Source organism: Cynocephalus volans, chromosome 4 (genome assembly GCF_027409185.1).
Source record: "Cynocephalus volans isolate mCynVol1 chromosome 4, mCynVol1.pri, whole genome shotgun sequence".
In the NCBI taxonomy this organism is placed as follows: Eukaryota; Metazoa; Chordata; class Mammalia; order Dermoptera; family Cynocephalidae; genus Cynocephalus; species Cynocephalus volans.
This window is the reverse complement of record NC_084463.1, coordinates 43,358,359-43,382,626: the sequence shown is the minus strand read 5'-3', so window position 1 is coordinate 43,382,626 and position 24,268 is coordinate 43,358,359. Positions and strand designations below refer to the sequence as shown.

The 24,268-nt window shown below is 36.6% G+C and overlaps 1 protein-coding gene across 1 annotated transcript; it reads right to left on the bottom strand.

Moving 5' to 3' along the window:
• Positions 1–6,408: 6,408 nt before the first annotated feature.
• LOC134376067 (zinc finger protein 717-like) lies at positions 6,409–23,791 on the bottom strand. The gene is made up of 7 exons (XM_063094749.1): positions 23,754–23,791; positions 20,543–20,601; positions 12,571–12,734; positions 10,775–10,901; positions 10,413–10,535; positions 7,670–8,099; positions 6,409–7,507 (listed from the first exon to the last, which is right to left on the bottom strand). The coding sequence occupies exons 1-7, from the start codon at positions 23,789–23,791 to the stop codon at positions 6,409–6,411; spliced, it is 2,040 nt and encodes a 679-aa protein (XP_062950819.1).
• Positions 23,792–24,268: the final 477 nt, after the last annotated feature.

Here is a 24,268-nt window from a genome sequence, read left to right as displayed (position 1 = left end):
TCTCTCTCTCTTGCTTCCTGTCACCATGTGATCTGCTTGTACCTGCCAGCTTCCTGCTACTTTCCACCATTAGTAGAAGTGCCCTGAGGCCCATGCCAGATGCAGCTGTCCCAGAATTATAAGCCAAATAAACCTCTTTCCTTTATAAATTACCCAGCCTCAGGTATTTGTTATAGCAACACAAAATGGACTAAAACACGTGTGCATATATTTTCTTGTTGAATTGATCTTTTTATCATTATATAATAACCTTCCTGATCTTTTCTATTTTTAAGTTTCCTAGGCTTGAAGGATATATTATCTGAGATAAGTGTAGCTGCTCCTGCTCTTTTTTGGTTTCCATTTCCATAAAATATGTTTTCATCACTTCACTTCCTGACAGTGTGTCTTTATAGGTGAGGTAAGTTTTTCTGCACACCATATTGTGGACTCTTGCTTTATAATCCATTCAGCCACTTTGTGTATTTTATTTTATTACTTTAATTTATTGATAGTCAATGTAGTGATTCTTGTGTTCCTTTACCAATTCCTCTCTTTTCCCTCCCCCCTCCCCCATCTTCATTTTCTGTTCACTTGTCTTAACAAGCTCAAGGAATTGTTGTGATTGTTGTGTCTTCTTCCCCGCCAACCCCTGCCAACTGCACGTTTCTATATTTATTGATTGATTTTTAGCTCCCACAAATAAGTGAGAACATGTGGTATTTCTCTTTCTGTGACTAATTTATTTCACTTAATACAATTTTTTCTAAGTCCATCCATGTTGCTGTGAATGGTAGCATTTCATTCTTTTTATAGTACAGTAGCATTTCATTGTGTAGATATGCCACATTTTCCTTATCCACTCATCTGATGATGGACATTTGGGCTGGTGCAACTCTTGTCTATAGTAAGTAGTGCTGCAATAAACACTGGAGTGCAGGTAGCCCTTTGACATAATGATTTCCATTCCTCTGAGTATATTTTAATTAAGGCATTCAATCCATTTGTATTTAGGGTTATTATTGATATACACGGAGTTGTTACTGCCATTTTATTATTTTTTTCTGGTGATTTTGTAGGTTATTTTGTCATTTTTCCCATGCTTACTGTCTTTCTTTGTGGTAAAGTGGTTTTAAATAGCATTATATTTTGATTTCTCACTACTTTTAGTATGTCTCATAAGCTTTTGTGTTGTGGTTACCATGAGGCTTACAAAAATCATGTTACAATTGTAAGAATTTTATTAGAGTAGTAACAACAAAAACATAGCAAACTCTATGCTTTGTTGGATTCCTTTGCTGGAGACATATTTATCTGTTATTCGTCAATCTTTTACTTCTACTGCTTGTAATAAATACTGGAGGCTTTTTCTAAAGAAATTAATCAATAAAAATGAGAAAAAATGATTCTGAATTGCAAAATTTTATTTAAAAAAAGTAAAGCTTTACTTTAATGCTCAAAATATAATTCTGTATATAAAAGATATCCTGTGGAATTCAACTAAAAATCCTCAAAAATAAATGTGTTCAGCAACGTAGCAGGTTATGAGGTCAATATAAAAAAGTCAATTGTATTTCTATATACTAGCAATAAACATTCTGGAAACATAACTAAGAAAATGATACCATTGGAAATAGGATCAAAAAGAATGAAAACCTCTGGATAAAATTTTAGGAATGTAAGTGTTCTAATTTTATACTGAAAACAACCAAATATAATGAAAGGACAAAAACACAAATTTTAAAATGTAGTAATGATTTGGATATTCCCTTACCAGCAGTTCACTGTGATTATTTAGAGCCTAGGGTTGTTAGGAGTGAAGGCACCTTGTACTTGGTCATGAGAGTTGAGGTGGAGAAGAGGTGATAGAACTGAGAAATATGTGAGAGCCAAAAACAAATGAACTAATTCACATATTTGTGTGACTATGAGAGGATACGGGACCAATCTGTTTTCCAAATACCTAGATTGTGATACTTGGAAAACCTTTCTTGGTAGTTATGAGAAGAAATACACACACACACACACACACACACACACACACACACACACACAGACACACACACGGGATTTCCCCCAGTTTTTAATTTTCTGTGTGTTGTTCATTGGCTTTGTTTTTGTTGCAAGAGCAGGAAAGAATTTTGTGTTTGAGGAGTCAAGTTTGAGAAACATCAGACAACCAAGAATAGAACTCTTGAGATATAAAGAAGATCTGGATGAAGTGAGGATAAAATCCAGAACCATCATTAATCTTTGAGCACAGGTGATGCTGTCTAGCAAGAAAACACCAATAAGAACAAATACCAAGTCTTGGACATGAGGTCATTTAAACTTTTAATTTTGAACTCCCAATGGGGACTAAAAAGAAGGGCAAGAGAGTATGAAGAGAAAACAGGGACACCAGTGTTACCGAAACCTACGAGGAGTTTCAATGGCTACTGAGATATATTTATAATAAGTCGAGGACTAAGGAGCATCTTCTGGATGGAGACAGGAAGCCATTGCTGACCTGAATGAGCTACAATTAAGTTCTCCACACTCCCATGAGGAGCAGACCATGAAGAACACCACTTCTTGACATTGGCTTTTTTTTTTTTAACCCAAATTAAATAAGGGTTTCATTTCCATCTCTAGCATTTGAGCGCAAATTTTGCTCCAGCCATTGTGGATACAACTGCCACAATGTGGTTTCTGCTCTCCATCTTACTTACAAGGGCCTAAAAAATACAGTAACTAAGACTATTATAAGGTTTTAAAATATATTCTCAAGGAAACATAGACTGGTATGGAGGTACTCAAAGTCACATGATTTCATAACAATCTGTAAGAAAACATCTTCAGCAAACATCATTACTTCTGAAAAGGAATGTAGCAGCCCTAATACAATAAGGAACAATACCGGTTAAGTTCGATAACTATTCAATCAACACAGTCCTGGAATTCCAAGTTAATATAAAATCACAAACAAATTAAGGGTCTAAGTGTTTTCAGATGACAGTTACCACGTTACAAAAGCACATGCATGAACCTTAAGAGAAACCAGATGGGTAAAACAGGACCTTTTCTTCAGAATCATAACTCATGCAGTTATGGGACCATAGTCTATAGGAGGAAAAGTATCAGTGTTCAGTGAGGAAATGGAGTCTCTTCAATTTTAAACTTTATCACTGTTGTGTTGGAGGGCATTTGATATCAATTTAAATAAATTAGTTAAAAATGACAGAAGAGCCCTGAGTCAAAGAAAATATTTGTAAACTGGAACTTCCTGTCTGAACAAGATGACAAGAACCATTTTTCCTCCTCCTATCTACTAAGTTCAACTATCAACTATGGAATTTGCCTAAGAAACACCCATAGGAGAACTCTGGAAGGCTGTAGAAATAAATAAACAACAGAGTGCCAGGATGTCATTATACTCTCACCAATCAGGAGAAGGAGACCCTCCTGATGTTTTCTAGAATGTAGCAACAGAAGGTAGTCAGGTAGGGTCACTTCTCCCTGGACTCAACCTGATTTCTGTGACAGCAAATAGTGACTAGAATCCCCTTCCCCAGGCCCAGCATGACCTGAGCTACATAGATTCAGAGCCCTGGGGGCAATTAGCAGGCAGTGAGTCTGTTCTCTTTTTTTCCCCTATAGATGCTAAGGCAGCCAGGCAACTCCTGCAAAGACCCACCACAACCAGTGAATTATTCCAGGAAGATGTACATTCACACGTATGTCATAAGATACTATTCCTGCCTGCTGCTCTTCAGGAGAAATATGCTTGGGGACCGTGGATATGGTCCCCATGTAAAAAGCTCACAGATTATAAAATCTGTTCCCAGAAAGCCTGAGTTGTTGGGGCAGGATTGAGAAGTGCAAGGACCCAGGAACAATAACCTCTGGGAGAATCTGCTCCCACCATCTCTGACACACTAGCAGAGTCATTCATTCTGCTGTTGTCACTCTCTGCAGCTCATGTTTTGTTCTGAGATTCAGGGATGGTGTTTTTACACTGTTTGAAAAACAGCAGAGCCCAGCTGTGAAGAACAGAGATGCCAAGCCTGAGAGAAGAGAAAATGGCACGTAGGGACCTAGGAAGCCTTTTCATACTCCATATGCAAAAAAGGGCTTCTGAAAGACCAGTAGGCCAGCTCTGATTGTATAATCTTATTAGTGGCCATCAGCCAATAAGGAAATGAAATATTGAGACTTCAAGAGTACTTGCCAAAGACCTCTAACTACAGCATATTCATCTTCAGAGAGTTCATTTTCATGTTTTTCAACTTTTTAAAATTATCACTAAGTCCAACAAATAAAATTACACACATGTGGAATACTAGAAAATACAATTATATAACCATAATCACAAACTTTAGAATATGTCCATGACTCATCTCATTTGGATTTACTCTTTCACCACTCCAGCTCTAGACAATTTTTAATGTCTTTCCTGTGTCTATAGATGAGCCTTTATAAAAATATCTTAAGTGCAAAAATAAATTATGTAGTTTCTTTAGGTCTAGTTTTTTTCACATAGCTGGACACTTGTTCAAGATCTTTCCTGCTAGAGCAGATATCATTACTATATCTGCTTTGACTGAAGAACAGTATTCTATGACACAGATACACCACATACATGTTACCTTCTCCTAGTGGATGAATATGTCTCATTTACTTTTGGCAATTATAAATAGTGCTGCTATGAGCATTCACATATGAGTCTTTGGTGATAAACTTATTTATTTATTTATTTGCATACACTTGAAAAAGAAATTTCTGAGTATTACGCTGATTCTAGATAATATTTTGAGAAACTGCCAAAATGTTTTTCAAAGTGCCTGCACTATTTTACATTCTCATTTACAATATGACAGTTCCATATTCTGTAAATCTTTGTTGACACATTATTGTCTATATTATAGCCATTTTATTGGGTGTTAATTATCCTCCTTATTGTTTTCATTTGCATTTCTCTAATCACCACAATAGTGTTCGTATTTCCACGTACTTATTGACAATTTGCATATCTTCTTGTAGACATGTGTATTTAAATCCTTTGTCCATTTTAAAAACTTGAATGTTTATTATTGATTTTTAAGAGTTTCATCTTTATTCTGAAGTATACCCCTCACACAGATACAAAATTTAAAATTTTTTATATAAATTGACTTGTCTTTTTATTTTCTTTATGGCCTCATTTGAAAAACATAAGTGTTAAAATGTTATCCAATGCAGTTTATCATTTTATTTCCTTCTCTAGAATGTGATTTTGGTGTAATTTCTAAGAGATTGTTACCTAGCTTATAATTACAAATATTTACTCCCTTATTTCTCTATAAGTTTTATAATTTTATCTCCTACAAACAATAAGAGATGTATTTTGAATACTTCTGTGAATGGGTCTGATTTGAGTGAGGGGTTCGACTTTATCTTTCTGCAAGTGTATATAATTTTCTCAGCACCATTTGCTGAAAAAGCTGTATGTACAAAAGACAGTGTTTTGTGTGTGTGTGTGTGTGTGTGTGTTTCTGGAAAAAAAATCTAGTCTTTTTGCCAAGCAGTATTTCTTCCTTATGTGAGTTCTCTGATGTCTGCTTACGTGTGACTTCTGACATAAGATGTTCTACATTCATTACAATGAGCCTTCCATATCCACAAGATCCACATTCGTGGATTCAACCAATTATAGATTAAAAATATTTGAAAAAAAGAAAGTATGGCAATACAAAATATAAAAGAAAAACTACAACTCCTTATATTGTTTCTAATGTATTCAGTAATATAAGTAATCTAGACATGATGTTAAATTGTGCAGCAGAATGTTACACAATAGGTCACCACTTCATGTAAGACTTGACCATTCACAGATTTTGGTATCTATGGAAAGTTTTGAAACCAATCCCCTGTGGATATGAATGGACAGCTGTATATTCATAGGTTTTCTCTTTTACGTGAGTTCTCTGATACATCCTGAAGTGTGCTCATGACTTGTAAGGTTTGATTTCTGGTAGAAAGATTTCATACGTTCATTACATTCATATGGTTTCACAACTGTGTGAGTTCTTTGATGGACACTGAGGTCTGCTTTACTGTAGAAAGGCTTCCTATATTCTTTACATTCATCTGGATTCTCAAGTGTGTAAATTCTCCAATGCTTGCTGAGGTTTGACTTCTGGTGAAGTTTTTCCACACTCATTATATACATAGGGCTTCTCATCGGTGTGAATCTCTGATGCATGCTTAAGACTGACTTACATTTGAAGGTTTTTTCACACTCATTGTATTCATAGGGCCTTTGCTATGTGTGATTTTCTTATGTTTATTGAGATCCAAGTTATGGTAGAAAGATTTACATTCTTTATATTCATATGGTGTCTCACCTGTGTGAGTAATGTGATGTACATTGAAGTCTGATTTACTTTAGTAAATTTTTGAACATTCTTTTCATTCATATGGTTTCTTACCTGTGTGAATTCTCTGATGTCTGGTGAGGTTTGACTTCCTGTGAAAGGTTTTCCCACACTGACTACATTCATATGGTGTCTCATCTGTGTGAGTTCCCTGATGTTCTCTGAGACATGATTTACTAGAGTAAGTTTTTCTACATTCTTTACATTCATATGGTTTCTCACCTGTGTGAATTCTCTGATGCTTGCTGAGATTTGACTTCTCATGAAAGGTTTTTCCACATTCACTACATTCATATGGCTTCTCACCTGTGTGAATTCTCTGATGCCTGCTGAGGTGTGACTTCCTGTGAAAGGTTTTTCCACATTCACTACATTCATATGGCTTCTCACCTGTGTGAATTCTCTGATGCCTGCTGAGGTTAGACTTCCAATGAAAGGTTTTTCCACATTCACTACATTCATATAGTTTCTCACTTCTGTGAATTCTCTGATGCCTGCTGAGGTGTGACTTCCTGTGAAAGGTATTTCCACATTCACTACATTCATATCGTTTCTCACCTGTGTGAATTCTCTGATGCCTGCTGAGGTGTGACTTCCTGTGAAAGGTTTTTCCACATTCGCTACATTCATATGGTTTCTCACCTGTGTGAAGTCTCTGATGTACACTGAGGCATGATTTACGGTAGAAAGTTTTTCCACATTCTTTACATTCATATGGTTTCTCACCTGTGTGAGATCTGTGATGTACCCTGAGGTTTGACTTATGGTTGAAAGCTTTCTTACATTTTTTACATTCATATGGTTTCTTACCTGTGTGGGATCTCTGATGTGCACTGAGGCATGATTTACGGTAGAAAGTTTTTCCACATTCTTTACATTCATATGGTTTCTCACCTGTGTGAATTCTCTGATGCTTGCTGAGATTTGACTTCTCATGAAAGGTTTTTCCACATTCACTACATTCATATGGTCTCTCACCTGTGTGAATTCTCTCATGCTTGCTGAGGTTTGAGGACTTATGAAAGGTTTTCCCACATTCATTACACAAATATAGCTTCTCCCCTGTTTGTGTTCTCTTACGGATTGTAAGGGGTAATTTCTTCATGAATGATTTATCACATTCAGTATATTTATAGGGTTTTTCTTTTGTGTGTATTTTCTGCTGTTCATTGGGTTCATAATTTTCACAGAACTTTCTCCAACATATGTCAAACTGAAAAGCTTTCTCTGATACTGGAATAATCTCATGGGTAAGAACAGCTGACTTATGAAAGACTTTCCCATAATCAAATATACAGGATGTCTCTCCCATGTACACTTTCTTCTGTTCCAATAATATTGGCTCTGTGTTGAAGGATTTCCATTGTCCACTATATTCAGAAGCCTGCTGCTGAGCATAAATCTTAGAATGCTGATTAAGATGCTCACAATGTCTCCACAATTTCCCAGTTATATTACCCTCATCAGATTTCTCTCCAGCATGCATCCAATCAGCCTCTCTAGGAGGAAGTGCATTCAAACATACATTGAACTCTTTGCACCTCATTCCTAAATACTTTTTGCTATTTATAATTGAATTTGAAATATAGTTTGAGCTCAAATGAAATGCTTCTATTTCAACTTTCTCCTCAGTTGATGTATTGCTGTTGGCAATTACAACATCCTGCAAATGTGTATCATGACCTTCTTCGCTTTTTGTAATTGGAGCTTTGACTATCTGAACATCTAAAATAAGAAAAAATTACCATATCCATAAGCCACACATAACTATTGCTTAAATGAGCATGTAAAGGTAAAGAAGTTTTTTCATATTCTCATGGCATAGGATTGTACAAAAATGAATAATGGAAATTGGATTTATAAGTATACATGTTTCCTACATACTACCATAATGTAATAAATTGTATTAACATATTTTCTAATGTACAATTTTCTTTCTTTATTTTTCATTCATAAGAAAATATTTGGCAAAACTTTCACCTAAGCTTGGTCATAATTTTAAACAGGGGCTTATCATCTGACATTTGTTTACCCTATTTTATTTCTCTATTTTATTCTTATAACAACAGTGCGAATCACATAGTGCATTTTTCCCTTCTGATTCTGATTTGAGTATGGTAATACTTTATTGGATCAGGTACTTTCAGGTTCAGCAGGAAACCAATTTTCTTTCCATTAAGCAGAAATTTGGCTTAGGTTCAGAATTTTGCCCCTATTGTTCATTTAGTTTTCATTCTTCCCTACAAAAAGGCTATAAGACATCTGGAAATTTTTCAGATAAAACATTTCCTTTTCCACACAGTAGATAAAGACATCTTACTACAAATTTCTCATTTAACATCACTGCCTCTGCTTCTCAAAAAGCTCCATTTTACCACAATGTGCACCCCTTTTCTGCAAGTTTAAGACATTTGGTTGTCAACCCAGGATGTACCCACAATATTTCCTTTTCTATTTAGCTCCTTCTGAGTTTTACTGGCATTCTACCTCTATTTTCTGGTGCACACACCTCTGCTTTATAATTTGCTCCTTCTGAAGTCTTTTAATTTTTGCAATGAAGTTTCAGTTGTGTCCTATTTTCATATAAAATAAAGTCTTATGTACATTCCTTGTTCTCGTTGTTGGTTTAGAATAATATTCACAAAGAGAAGGGGAACATGCTAAATTCAAGTTCCAGTACTCCACAAAAAAATCTGAGCCCTTCAACATAAAACTCTTGGTTCACTTGATATTGGGACCCACAATCTCCTGATTCTCCTTCCAAGTCCAGTAGCTCATATCCAGGTGCCTATGCTGTGTCCTTAACATCTTCATACTTTCTGATTCATGGTACACAATGCTCACTTCTCAACCTCTTTGCTCATTTTCTTATCAACACCCTACGTAACCTCCTCTATAATTATGACATTAAAAATCAGCTGTAAGCCACCAATTTCCAAATTTGTAGCTCCAATAGTGATGTCCTCTCTAAACTCTCAATTTTATACTTATGCAAGTATAATATGTCAAATCTGGAAAGAGTTAAGTTGAACTTACTCTATGCCAAAGTAAACTATAACCTTCCTAGAACTGCTCAATCTGGATATCCTTCTTAAATTCTCACTACCCAATTTTCTGTCTCTCTCACTGTGGTTACATATTCCTCATGATTCTTAAACAAATACTTAATGTATATTATTATCTTGTTTCTCATCAGAATGTGAACCCTAGGAAAGAGACATCATTTAGATTATTGCTGTTTTAAGTAAAAATATATAAAATTAAAAGTGCTTAAAACGCATTTAATTATGATGTAGTGAAAACATATGCATATAAATAAATGTTTGTGCTATAATTTAAATGTTCCCCAAACTCATATTGAAGCTTGATCATCATATTAACAGTAGGAAGAGTGTGGAAAATCTAACTATGGTATTTGAACTGCAAGGCTTTGAGGAAGTTATTAGATAGTGAAGGCCATGCCTTTATGAATGGATTGATCTGCTCATGAAATAGTGAGTTAATGGGTTATCGGGGGTAGATTGGTGGCTTTAAACAGCATATGGACACACTTTTGCCACTCTCACCTTGTGATACACTGCACCAACTGTGGACTCTGCTGAGAGTCTCCACAAATGAGAAGACCCCCATGAGATGTGACACCTCAACCTTGGACTTGTCTGCCTACATAATAATAAAAAATAAACTTTGTTTCCTTATAAATTACCTATTTTCAGGTATAAAGTTACAAGCAGAAAAACATGGACTAAAACATTCTGGAAGAAGATGTACATGATAATGGACTGAAAGAGAGCTACCAAGAATACTGATAAAGTTCACAGTCAATAAAAGGGTCTAAAACAAGAAATGTAGAGATTAGACTTGTGGAAGTATATGAGCTACTCATTAAAATAAAATGTGGGTGTATAAGTGTTAGAGCCCTCTTTGGAGATTATATAATGCATGAGTTTCTAAGTAGGCCAGCAGTTCTCTGGTCTGAAATCTAGCAAATATATTGGTAAAAACAGCTGAACATGACTGAAATCTGCTGGACCTTACTCTTTCCAGCCTCAGTGCCCAGGACATACTGACCTTGTAGACTCCGGTTTTGGGAATCTATTGTCCATTGTTCTGCTTCTTGCTCCAACTTGAAGATCACTTCAGGTTTGGTAATGCAGTACCCTTTAATGGATAATAACAGGGACTTTGCAAAATTGTTGTCAGGTTCTTGAAAGGATGACAAGAGCTCGTCTTAAGATGCTATGAAATGACAGGGCCAATTTGAACGTTTCTTTGGAGAGGGATGATGCATTCTTTATGGAATAAAATCCTACCTAAATAGCATTAAATCTTATAAGTGGTTCCTTTATTTACCATAGAGGAAGAAAGTACTGCCCCTGACACTGAGGAGTTTCACTCACCCAATGACACCAGGTTGTTGTAGGTCTCCAGCATCACACTCCTGTACAAAGTCCTCTGACCATCATCAAGGTCCTGCCACTCCTCCCATGTGAAGTCCACAGCAACATCCTCAAAAGACACTAACACCTGTAACAGCACATTTCTCCTCAACTCGAGTCACCAGACCTGGTTCACAAAATGGAAATCTGGAAGTTCAAAATTCCGTGGGTGCATGTACATATGTATCTTACAACAGGTATAGTATTCCATATGGTAGAAGAAAGAAAAATCACAACAGGAAGATTCTGCAACTGTAATAAATTATTAATTACAAAAAATACTACTACAAAGCCACTTTACAGATCTAGACCATCATTCTTGCTATAGATAAAAGGATGAATAGAATTCTACTCCTCCAAGGGATCTATGATATAGTATGAAGACATAAGTATAAATACTTACCTGAAAAAAAGTGTGAGTTGAACTAACTTAGAACCAAGTTCAATATAGACTGGCATAAGAAAGAATGAGAAAATATACTTCTATTTTGTGTTCAGTTTCAACTCCACTGAAATGCCAAAGATGCTTAGCCTTTCAATGTAAAGTATATGAGTAAACAGCAAAAGTCCAGTCAGAAAGACACAAACAATTCACACTATATTAAGGGAACTACATACAGTACTATGTCTAGGGGATGGGATAAAAACAATTTGACCAAAATCAAATATCAAAAACCTTATGCCCTCACTGTTGACTTTAAATTACTTTCAAATTAAAAGCATGAACCAAACATATCCAAATTTTCTTTCTGTATGCAAAAAAATTGCTTGCCACTTTTCAAAACATGAGGTGTAAAAAATCAGGTCCTGTAAGGACAGGTAAATGACATAATCAGATTTGAATTTGACATTCATCCACTAGAAGGGAATGGTTAAGGTGCTTATGGGAGAATCAGAGGAGAAGAAAACAGAGTAATAGATGATCACCTGTCATCAGGACACACAGCAGTAAGCATAGCAAAGAGGAAAAAAAGGAAAGAAAAAGCAGGAGCAGAACATGGTTCTAATTTGCTGTGCAGAGAATAAAAAAAAGAGTCTTATTCCCAGGCTATTTACATGATTTCAGCTACTTAGGTACTGTCATTGTAAAGTAAAATTTGGAAAACGGGTTTAAAAAAAAACTATAATGCAGAAGTGACACAGATTTGAACACAATTTAAGCATAATACTTAAAATATCCTTGAAAATGTCCAAATGGCAGTTAAATATATAATTTCAGTGTTTAGGATAGAGATCTAAGCTCATAATAAAGATTTAGAAAATATCAGAATTTCATCGATACCTTTAGTAATCAGTTAATGAATCTATAACCTTAAACATTTAGGGAATCTGCAGAAAATATTAATATATAAAGATAAAGAAGACAAATAGACTGCTAAGAACAGGAAAATTTTTCTGAATTTATTTCACGAATAAAGGAAAACTCAGTATTAAGAAGTCTACCAATACAATTGATCACTTTCATAGTTATGAAGCAAAATCCTTTGATTATCTACATAAACATTAAAAAGGTACTTCTAGAAACACATTCCACGTGTCTATTCCTGCGCGCGCGCACGTGCACACACACACACACACACACACACACACACACAAACATTTGGAAATTATCACTCCATTGTAACAACAAATAAAAAGCTGAAATGCCTGAAAAATCAATAACTCTTATTGAATAGTAAGAAAGAAAAGACACAGAGCACACTGCTGCCCCAAATATTAGAGAGGCAGACAGGCAAATATATGGAGGCATGGCTTACACAAACTGATGGAGGCTCATCAATAGAGTTGTAGGGAACTCTGAGGGTTAAAACTCCAGGGGACCCAGTCATAGCAGGAAACCAAAGTACTGTGTAATTCACTGTCACAAGCATGAACAGGATCCTACAGTAAATAGTAAAAAAGATCTCCCCCCTGCTTTCACCTGTGAGTGAAAAAAAGGCAAACCTTTAAATATGCCAGAATATTCTGTTGTTTATTCATTACCTACTCTAAGATATTTTGTTATAGAAGTCCAAATGGACTAAGACAGCTCCCCCCTCTCCACAGCTTAAGAACACATTACTGAATGCATATTTACAGTAGTTTCTTTTCCATGTTACATCATATATGGCTATAAAATATACAATTACATGGCATTTTTAAAGACAAAAAAACCCCATAATAAACAAGCAAAGAAACACAGCTGGAAGTGATAGAGCAAGCATCAGAAAAAGCCATGATCAGGATGTTAAAAATGTCAAACAAGTTATTTTCAAAAATACTCTGTCGAATAAGCTTAGGGCTCAAATGGATGAAGTAAACAGTACTCAACAGCAGATGGGCAATGAAAGTACACATAAAATTTCTAAGAAAGTACCAAAACAAGCAAGCAAACATAAAAACAGTAGCACAGATCAAAAACACTGTAACTGAAATAAGGAATGTTTTTAATTGGCTTAATAATAGACTGAGAAAAGAATCTCTGAGCTTGAAAGTACATCAATAGTAACTTCAAAATCTGAAAAGCAAAGAGAACGAAGACAGAAAAGAACTGAATATCCAAGGACTGTGGGAAAACTACAAAATTATCCCATAGAATAATGAGAATACCGCCCCCAAAATAGAAAGAGAGACAGAAAGAAACAGAATGTATATTTGAAACAATAATGCTTGAGAGCGTCCACAGATTAATATCAGACACCAAACCAAAGACCCAGGAAACTCAGAGAATATCAACCATGATAAATGCCAAAAACTACACCTAAGCATATCATTATTAAAACACAGAAAATCAATTTTTTAAAAAACTACAAAAAGGAAAAGGGAACAAAATCTTACTTATAGAGAAGAAAAGATAAGAATTACATAGAAAATCTGCTTAGAATCCATGCAAGTAAGAAGTCAGTGAAATGAAACACTCAAAGCATCGAGAGAAGAAACCCACCAACTTACAGTTGTCTACCCTGTAAAATCATCCTTCAAAAGGGAAGGAAAAATAAAGACTTTCTCATATGAACAAAAATTAAGGAAATCTGCTGCCAGTGTAAATGTCTTGCAAGAAATATTAAAAGAATTTCTGTTGACAGAAGAAAAAGATGCATATAGGTCAGAAATCTTGATCTCCATAAAAAAAGGAACAGAATTAAAGAAGAAATAAGTGGAAGTAAAAAAAAGGTTTTTTTTTTCTTATTCTGAATTGATCTAACATATAATAGGTTGTACCCAATAATAGTGGAAACAATTTAAAAAGTTATGTATGCTTTTACACAAACACAAAAAAAATTAATAATTTAAAAATAGAAAGTCAATAGAGACAATCAAAAACAAAGAACAAAATATCTGATTCTTTGGAAAGATAAATAGAGTTAAGAATCCTATAACAAGGCTATGGAAAAAGAGCACCAAAACAACCCATACTGGGAATGAGAGGAGGGGCATCCCTACAGATCCTGTGGACATAAAAGGATAATAACGATATACTATGACTAACCTCTTGCACACATTTGAAAACTTAGATAAAATGGATCAAATCCTCACAAGATACAATTAAGAAAATTCACACAATAAGAAATACACAATATAAATAAGCGTATATCTGTTATAGAAAATGAGTAAATCGTTAATAATCTTCAAAACAAAAAACATCCTTCCCAGATGTGTTCAATGGTAAATACAACCAAACACTTAAGGAAGAAATTATAGCAATTCCCTACTGTGTATTGGTACTTCCCAACTCATTCTATGAGGACAGCATTACCTCAATACCAAAACCAGGAAAAGACATTACAAGAAGAGAAAAGTACAAATCATCACCACTCATGAATATACATGCAAAAGTCCTCAATAAAATATTGCTAAACCTAATCCAAAAATGTATTTAAAAAAGCTGTGCATTATGATCAAGTCAGATTTATTCCAGGCATACAAAGCTGGTACACGTTTGAACATCAATTAATATAATCCATCACATCAGCAGACTGAAATAGAAAAACCTTATGATCTAGAAAAAGCATGAGACAAAATACAGCATCATTCCTGATAAATACTCTCAGTAAACCAGAATTAGAGGGAAACTTCATCAACTTGATAAAGTCTATTTACAGAAACTGCAGCTAATATGATACTTAATGGCGAGAAATTCAAAGCCTTCCAACAAAATCAGAAACAAAGCAAGAATGCACCATCTCACCCCTCTTTCAACATCGTACTTAATGTACTAGCTCATGCAATAAGATAACTACTTAAAATAAAAGGCATACAAAAAGGAAAATAAAATAAAATTGTCTTTGTTTACAGATCATATGATAGTGTGTAAAAAATTCAAAACGGACAAAAAAACTTCTGGAACTAATAAGTGATTATAACGAGATTGCAAGATCCAAAGTTAATATGCAAATTTGATCACTTTCCTATATGCTAGCAACAAACAAGTGGAATTTGAAGTAAAAAAAAAAAAAAGACAACAAAACAAAAACCACACTATTTACATTACCACCCCAAAAATGAAATAGTTGTGAATCATATATCTCACAAGAAATTAATATCCAGAATACACAGAATCCTTCATCTCACAAGTCAAAAACCAAATAACCTGTTTAAAAATGGGCAAAGGTCTTGAACAGCCATTGCTCCAAAGATGATATACAAATGGCTAACAAGCATATGAAAACATGCTTGACATCACTAACCATTAAAGAAATGCAAACTAAAACCACAATGACATATTACTTCACACACAATAGAAAATCACAAGCACAGGCAAAATTGGAACCCTTGTAAACTGTTTTGTTGGTGGGAATGTAAAATGATGCAGCCACTAAAAATAATAGAGTGGCTTTTTAAAAAATTAAAATTAGAATTACCATATAATCCAACAATCCAATTTTGTGTATAAATCCAAAATAATTAATAATAGTGCAAAATATTTGCACAACTGTTTTCATGGCAACATTATTCACTTAAAAGATGGAAGCACTCCAAATGTCCTTAGAGAAATGTGAATACAGAAACAAAACATTTTATGTTCATAAAGGAATATTAGATAGCCTTAAAAACAAAGAAAGTCCTCACAGTCTTATGCTATATGAGAACATTATGCAAAGGAAAATAAGCCACTCACAAAATGACAGATATTGTATGGCTCCACTGATGTAAGTCAAATTTTTAGAAACACAAAGTAGAATGGTGGTTGTTAAGGTCTGGGAGGAGAGGGAAATTGAGAGCTGTCATTTAATGAGTACAGACTTGCAGTTTTCCAAGACAGAAAGTTCTGGATATCTGCTGCACAACAGTGTGAATATACCTAACACCACTTAAAGGTTAAGAAATGGTTAAATTTATATATGTATATGTGTTTTTTTACCAAAACTAAAAACAGATTATTTTGAAAATAATTTTAAAAGGCCAGTAGTTGATCATACTGAAAAATAAATGAATAAATAATTAAAAATAAATTGAGTACCCAAAAACAATTTAGGAAAGTAAAAACAGAGGACAAAATGGCAACTGAGACAAAAGAGAAAATGTGAAGCAAAATAGCAGACATAACTCTAACCTTATTAATAATTAGTTTCAGTTGAATTGGAATAAATATTCCACTTTATGCAGAGACTGTCTGGCTTGATAGGAAAGTAAGACCCAACTATATGCTATCCACAGAGACATGATTTAAATGCAAAGACACAAACAGAGTAAAATTTTAAAAAATGGAAAAAGATGTTCTACATTGACAGTAAATATAAAAAGCCTAAGTTGAGATATTAATACTAGCAAAAAGAAACTTCAAGACAAAATATATCAACAGGGAAAAAAAGACAGCCCTTTAATAATAACAGAAGGATTATATTTGAGGAAGATGTAACAATTATAACTATGTTTGTGCCTAAACACAGAGCCACAAAGTACACTCATGTGGTGCTTAAAGACTGGGTAAGTTCTGAAAAATGTGTCATTAGGCAACTTTGTCACTGCACGAACCTCATAGAGTGCACTTACAGAACCTACATGGTACAGCCTACTACATACCTGGACTATATAATGTAGATTACTGCACAGATATAAATGGGGTCTGTTGACTAAAATGTTATGAGGCACATGACTGTACCTGGAAAAGAAAAACTGAGCTAAAGTGAGAAATTGACAAATCAGGGCCGAGCCCCTGGCGCACTCGGGAGAGTGTGGCGCTAGGAGCGCAGCGACGCTCCCGTCGCGGGTTCAGATCCTATATAGGAATGGCCGCTGCACTCACTGGCTGAGGACCGGACACGAAAAAAACATAAATAAATAAATAAAAAGTTTTTTAAAAAAGAAATTGACAAATCAACATTCATAGTTGCAGAATTCTTTTCTCTCAATAACTAATGAAATAACCAGATAAAATTATCAGGAAGAGTACAGATATAATTGACAAAATTTTAACTATATTGTATTATGAATATGTATATTTGTCTCTGTCTCTGCCTCCTAGCATACACCTCCTAAAATCCTTACACTCTTCAAAGTGATGAGTGTCACTTTGCATGCTAATCAGTTGGCTGGTGGCTGGCTGCACCTGGGTAAATTCAGGATGGGAGCTGATTGTCAGAGGAGCCAACTTTGTAATTAGAGGGTTGGGACTGGCAGCCCACATCCCCAACTTCCAGGGAGGGGAGAGGAACTGAAGGTTAAGTTCATCAACAGTGGCCTATGCTGCAATCAATTGTGCCTAATGAGACCTCCATAAAAACCCAAGAACACAGGTTTGAGGGAGCATCAGGACAGTTGAACTCAGCCGTGTGCCAGGAGGGTGGTGTACCTCATATCCAAGGGAATGGAACCCCCTGTGCCAGGACCCTTCCAGACCTCACCCTTTGTATCTCTTCACCTACATGTATTTTTCAAAATGTCCTTTGGAATGAATGAGCAAGTGTAAGTAAATGTTTCACTGAATTCTTGGAGCCCCTTTAGTAAATTTATATAGACTAAAGAGAAAAAAGGGCATTGTGGGAGCCAGTCAGAAGATCCAGGAACATGCACTTGCAACTGGCATCTGAAGTGGGGACAGTCTTGGGGATGGAGCTCTTAACTTATGAGATATGATGCTACCTCCAGATAGATAGTGCCAAAATAAATTTGAATTAGAGATTCACCCAGCTTGATGTCTGCTACAAAATTGCTTCTAGGCTTAGTGTGTGGAGAGAAATCCTCAAGTATCTGGTGTCAGCTGTCAGCAGTGTGTTGTGAGTATAGGAGGGGAAACTGAGTATGTTATCCCCATCCAACTGAATTGATATTTGTAGAGTACAATCTGAAGCTGATATGGGTAAATGTGTCCACCAATGTTAATATGTTGGAAACTTGATCCCTATTATAACAGTGTTAAGAAGTCAGAAAATCCAATTATAATACTTGAAAGGTGGGACCTTTAAGAGGTGACAGGATTGTGATGACAATGCCCTTGTGAATAGATTAATCCATTCATCAAGTAATGGATTAATGTGTTAATGGGGTATCATGGGCATAGACTGGTGGCTTTGTACACTGGGCACATGAAAGTGCTCTTGCCATTCTCACCATGTGTTAATCTGCATTGCCACAGGACTCCCTACAGAGTCCCCACCATGAAGAAGATCCTGGACTGGATCTTAGCCTCCAAAATTGTAAAAAATAACCTCTTCTCTTAATGCATTATCCAGTTTAACATATTCTGTTGTAAGAAACAAAACAAAAAAAAGAAAAGAAAAAAACAGACTAATACAGGAACACTCATCAAGACACAGTACACACTGACCTATAAAAGGTCACAAGACTAAAATACTATAAAATATGTTCTCTAATCAAAATGAAATTAAATTAGAAACCAGCAACAAAAGTATATTCACAAAGTCTCAAATATTTGAAAATTACATGACACACTTTGAAGGGAGGCTAAAAATCAAAGAGCCTGTGTCTGCTCTGTGGGGGTAGCTTTGGTCTAATGGATTTTAAGGCACAGAAGCCTGTGCTTTCTAAAGTAGTGATTACATCATTTCTTGTATCAACAGACCAGAGTTAGATAAATATGAAAAGGAGGCCATTGAATCCCCAAATTAGTATAAGCAAGAAATAGAAAGAAAAAAAAAGTTGGTCAAGTACAAACCCAAGCATGTGAGGAAAAAGGATACTGACAGAAAATGGTGACAGCTAAAGGGGAAGTGTGAAGGGTCATGAGGCAACTTTCCAGAAATGAGGACCAGGCCCTGTTCAAAGAACTACAGCAGGTGGCCAGTGGGAAGAACTAACTGATCAGACCAGTGTCTGCAGGTGCCTCCCCTTCCCACCAGCCCTCTCTGAAAGGAAGTGCCCACACGTTCCTGCCAGTGTCTTCACTGTGAGGTGGGTGTGTCTGGAGGAGCAGATGACAGGCCACAGGACCTGTTTATGTTGGGCTTTCAGCCAGTTCTGTAACAGCAAACAATTTCTGGGGTTCTTGAGAGGGGAAAATTATATTGTGCACATGACAGAAATTTGTGGGAAACTGTGGTCTTGAATTTTTTTACCTTAAGGTACATTTCTAATAGCTACAAGGAAGAATTCAACAGGGAGTTTAATCTATGGTTGAAAGGCTTGCAAAGAGGTACAAACTGGAGAGGAATAGGTCTGAAAACTACAGAGGATTGAATGACTCAAGAAGAATTGCAGAGTGAGAATAGGGCCCAGGATGGAATGCTTGGATGAACTCTGCTACAAACAGAAAGTAGAAGAATTCAAAGAAAAAAGAAGAAACCATCACTGAGGTCATCATAGCAAGTAACACAGAAGAATTTCTGGGAAAAGCTCATGAACAGCAGTTTCAATTATGGCAGAAGATTCAAGTAGGGCAAAGGCTAGAGAATAGTCATTGAAATTGATTATAATTTAGGTGATTGGCAAACTTTTGAAGAACTGAACTTAAACTCCACTGAGTGGGTTCAAGAGCAAATGAACGGTGGGAACATTTTCCAAAAAATATAACTTTGGGGCCGAGCCCGTGGCGTACTCGGGAGAGTGCAGCGCTGGGAGCGCGGCGACGCTCCCACCGCAGGTTCGGATCCTATATAGGAATGGCCGGTGCACTCACTGGCTGAGTGCAGGTCGCGAAAAAGACAAAAAATATATATTTATATAACTTTGCACAGTGTGCTGCACACCTGCATGAACACAGGAACTGAGAGAAACCTGCAGAGAGTGACGCAAGAATCGGTGGTTGACTCAATCCTCCCGATGATCCAGGTTTTAGCTGTGAATCAAATAAGGCCTTCCAAAAGCTGTTTCGGTTCACACTGTTTTAGAAATTCCAGAAAAACCTTTTTAAGGGAATTGTTCTTTAGCACTAGGTTATTGTGTTTACTGCAGAAAACTGAAAGTATTTGTTTTCAAATTGGTGGAAAAAAAAAAAAAAACAACTTTCCACAACATACTCAATGAAAATAGTCTGTCAGACTTTGGTGGCAGCAAATCTGGATGTTCCATAAAAAATGTAGTATACTGTCCTCTCAAATTTCATTCCAATCAAGAAACAAAAGGGTTTTTTTTGCCATGACATCAAAAGGACTGATGACCAATTTGCACTCAGCATGGAGAATACTAAGTTCTGCCAAGCTGCTGTGTCTACACGCCAACTTTATCTTTTATTCCTACATTTCCCACAAGCTAAGTTTTACTTATTTATAGTTTTCTATTTTAATTCATGGACCCCATAAATCTCATAAACACAATGTAAGACAAAGTAAAGAACATAAACAAACAACTCACCAAAGACTTCTTCATTTTTTGTTGCTCTTGGAAACGCAAATAGCACTGTGGCAGCACAGCTGAAAAAGAAAATTGAGTGAATTAAGAAGAGAACTGGTGTGACTTGATCTTGGATTCTTCTGACCAAAACACTGCCAATTAGCTGGAAACAAGAACCACCACCACCAGCAACACAACAGAACTTTTTCCCTACTGGATGATAGTCCTTTATGTGTCAAAAAGAGGCAGCACATAACTAATTGAAGATGCATCTACAAATACATTAATAGACAAAAAGCAGCCAATTTAATTTGGGGTTAATGAAAACAGATGAGGGTACTTAAAAAGTCTGCATAAAAATTAAATTAAAAGATAATGTGAATCCTTTAATACACTTTTTGAAGTCCCCTCATAGATTACCTACTGCTTTAGCAACATCCAATTTTACATTGATATAATTTAATCATTTAAACAAAAGAACAAATTATCATGTCTTCACTAAAATTAATGTGATAAAATATACCTAGGCTATATTAACCATTTGCCTATTAATTCAGGTATTTCATATAGGAGTCCACATGAGTGTTTCCACTATAAGATATCTTGCTTTTATATGCCTAAACATCAGAAAAGTGTACATCTTGCACCCCAACATTTTTTGCCCATAAGTATAAAAAAAGAGTATATAATACATATTTCTTGTGGTACACTCTTCCAGTAATAATTTCCAGTTTCAGGTATCCCTGTATCCATCTTTTTATATAGTATGTTCTTGCAAAACTGGGCTTTGCAATTGATTTTCTTTGGCCACTATGACATTAGAAAATGTGAATCCGGGCCGAGCCCGTGGTGCACTTGGTAGAGTGCTGCGCTGGCAGCGCGGCGACGCTCCCGCCGCGGGTTTGGATCCTATATAGGACTGACCGGTGCACTCACTGGCTGAGTGCCGGTCACGAAAAAACGACAAAAAAAAAAAAAAAAAAAAAGAAAATGTGATGCAAACATGACTGTGAACAGTGATTGCCATTGGTGCTTGCCTTCTTAGACACAGTTATGTTGTAAAGAAGCCTGGGGCTATGCTATTGGCGACACAGAACCTACCCAAGAGCCAGCACAAGCTACAGCACAAGTGAGTGATGACATCTTAAACCAACCAGCTTCAGCCGAGGCACAAGTTGACTGAAGCCTCATTTGTAATCCAGGCAACACCAATGTAGAAACTGCCCAGCTGAGCACAGCCCAAAAAATATTTCCATCGCAAATACCCATGTAGCAAATGAAATGTGTTTTGTGTTTATTTCTGTTTTTGTAAGCCGTTGAATTTTGGTTAGTTTCTTAACTAGCAAATAGTAACTGTTACACAGAAGACGTCTGAACTCAATAGTAACAAAATTATTTGGAAGAAGATGTTTTAAATTACATGCCAAAAATAGTCAATAGAAATTCAAAACCACACACACAAGTTTTGAAAAATCACACAGAATGACAACTGGATGGAATTCAGTGAGGTTGCTAGAGCTCACGGAGGCCACATGAATTATATAAAGCAATTGGTTGCATCAGTAAACCATGTTGTAAGTTTTTAAATTTTATTTTTCAAGTCATAAACAAGTCTATTTACCTAAAAACATAAAACATAAAAAGGGTCTCTTACTTATAAGCAAGTATTATGCTGTAAGTTAATTACATTTTAAGACATGAGTGTGGATAAGAGTGATGCAGTCTAATTTGCCCATGTTAAATAATGTTAAAAAGGCTCCCATTATATCCTTGCAGATTTTGTAATTTTTAAGAACAGATTACTGACATTAAGTGGAAAACACTTGTGTTGTTGACCCTTTGAAATCACATAATCCATAGAAAGTTTTGGAAATAAAAAAGGATAGTGATATTTAAAGCATAGTATATTAAAGCAATGTTTGATCTAATTTAATTTCATTCTCACAAAGATAATCTCAAAAGTAAACAAATGCTTTTTTATATTTTTTAATCTTAGTTTTATTGTAACATAGTTGATTGTACATATCTGTAGGGTTCAGAGTTGAATATCGATACCTGTGTGCAACATGTGATGCTCAAATAAGGATAACTGGCATGTTCAACAAAATACACCGTCATCATTTTTCACAGCCCTTTATCAATTCCTCCCTCCCCCTTCCCCTTTCCCACCTCTGGTAACCTCAGCTCTCCTTTCGAAAAGTTCAATGTATTAATGACTGTTTTTCTTTCTTTCTTTTAATTTATACATTTATTTTTTAGTGCCCACTTATGAGGCAAGGCATGCAGTCACTTATTTTGACTTAAGTGTGGCAAAAGGATAACATTAGCCAAAAAGTCAGGCTGTGTAACATCAACAGATTATGTGACCACGGGCAAATCACATCTCCTAAAATCCATTTTTAAACAATCTTTCTAATAAGGTAGGAATAACTTGGCAAACACTTCCCGAACGATTGAGGACAACTATCAGGACAGTGAGAGCCTCAGGATTCTCTCTAGATGCCAAATATGGTGATAGGCTATGTTTGAGAGAGCTCAGACACTAGAAACAATCAGAGAAGATAGAAGAAACGAGAGCGTGTTTAGAGGGCACTGTAGGCAGATCCTCTCAGATATGCCAGGTTATTCCTTCATCCCAGACCATACATTCAAGCCCCCTACTATAAGTAACATTTCCTAGGCCCTCGCCTATACTCAAACTCATGTCGCTTTTGAAAGATGGTGCAAATCTTCCAATAGCACTGAGTCCCCAACAGTGCTCTGAAGCACTATTGAGCGGTCTCAGGTCAGAGGGGAATTCTTGCAGGGGAGATTCCAATTCACTGGGAACCATCCTTCAAACTCTTTAACACCTCCTTTACTCCTAAGAAAACCGGACCATCAGCCAGTGTCCCAATCTTTGTCCTAGAAGTCACTGTCCCTGGAGACTCGGTCATGTACAAACATCTGTAGACTCGGACCAGAAGTGCTAGGCAGGCCACACAGTGCTGGAGGGAACAGAAACTACACTTGCTAAAAGAGACACCAAGACGCCCCACAGATACAACTTGCAGAGAGTAACACTGAGTGTGCACACGCTTCACAATTCTTTCTCTGGGAACTTGAGGCAATTTCGCTACTATTGCGAATGCGCTCATCTTACACATCAGTAAACTGAATGTCACTAGGTTAGTACCAGGTGCCCTCATGGCAGGGCCGCAACGGGAACTCACCGCACTCCTCCCAGGCTCACGCTGTCTTCAGGCGCCCCCACTCCAGACCCGCCGCCATCTTGGTCTTGACCCCCAATGGCGGAGCTTCTAAAACCGGCTTTTGTTCTCCAGGAAGGACAAGCCCCGCCTTCTGCAGGCCCACATTCCTCTGACGAAGCAGTCGAAAGAACAGGGGGAGGCCCCCCTTCCCCAGCCCAGGTCCATGGTTCAGACCAGCCCATCAGGCTCCGCCCACCTCAGACCGACCAGCGGACCTGTTCCACCAAACGCTGAGACACCCGTCTGCTCCACAGGGTCCCCTCCTTCACCCTCGCACCCACCTTCAAGGACACAAACTCCAACCACAGAACCTCGTCAGCACCGTGGAGGTGGCCGCAGCCTCCGGAAGATGAAGGGAACGGGCAAGGCCGCACATGCGCACCACAAATCCAGAACAGCCCTGCCCGGATCCCGTGCGGGTGACGTCATTTCAAAGCCAAACTACCTTTCCCAGGTTGCAGAGCGAACTGAGTGGCACATGCGCAGAAGATACACA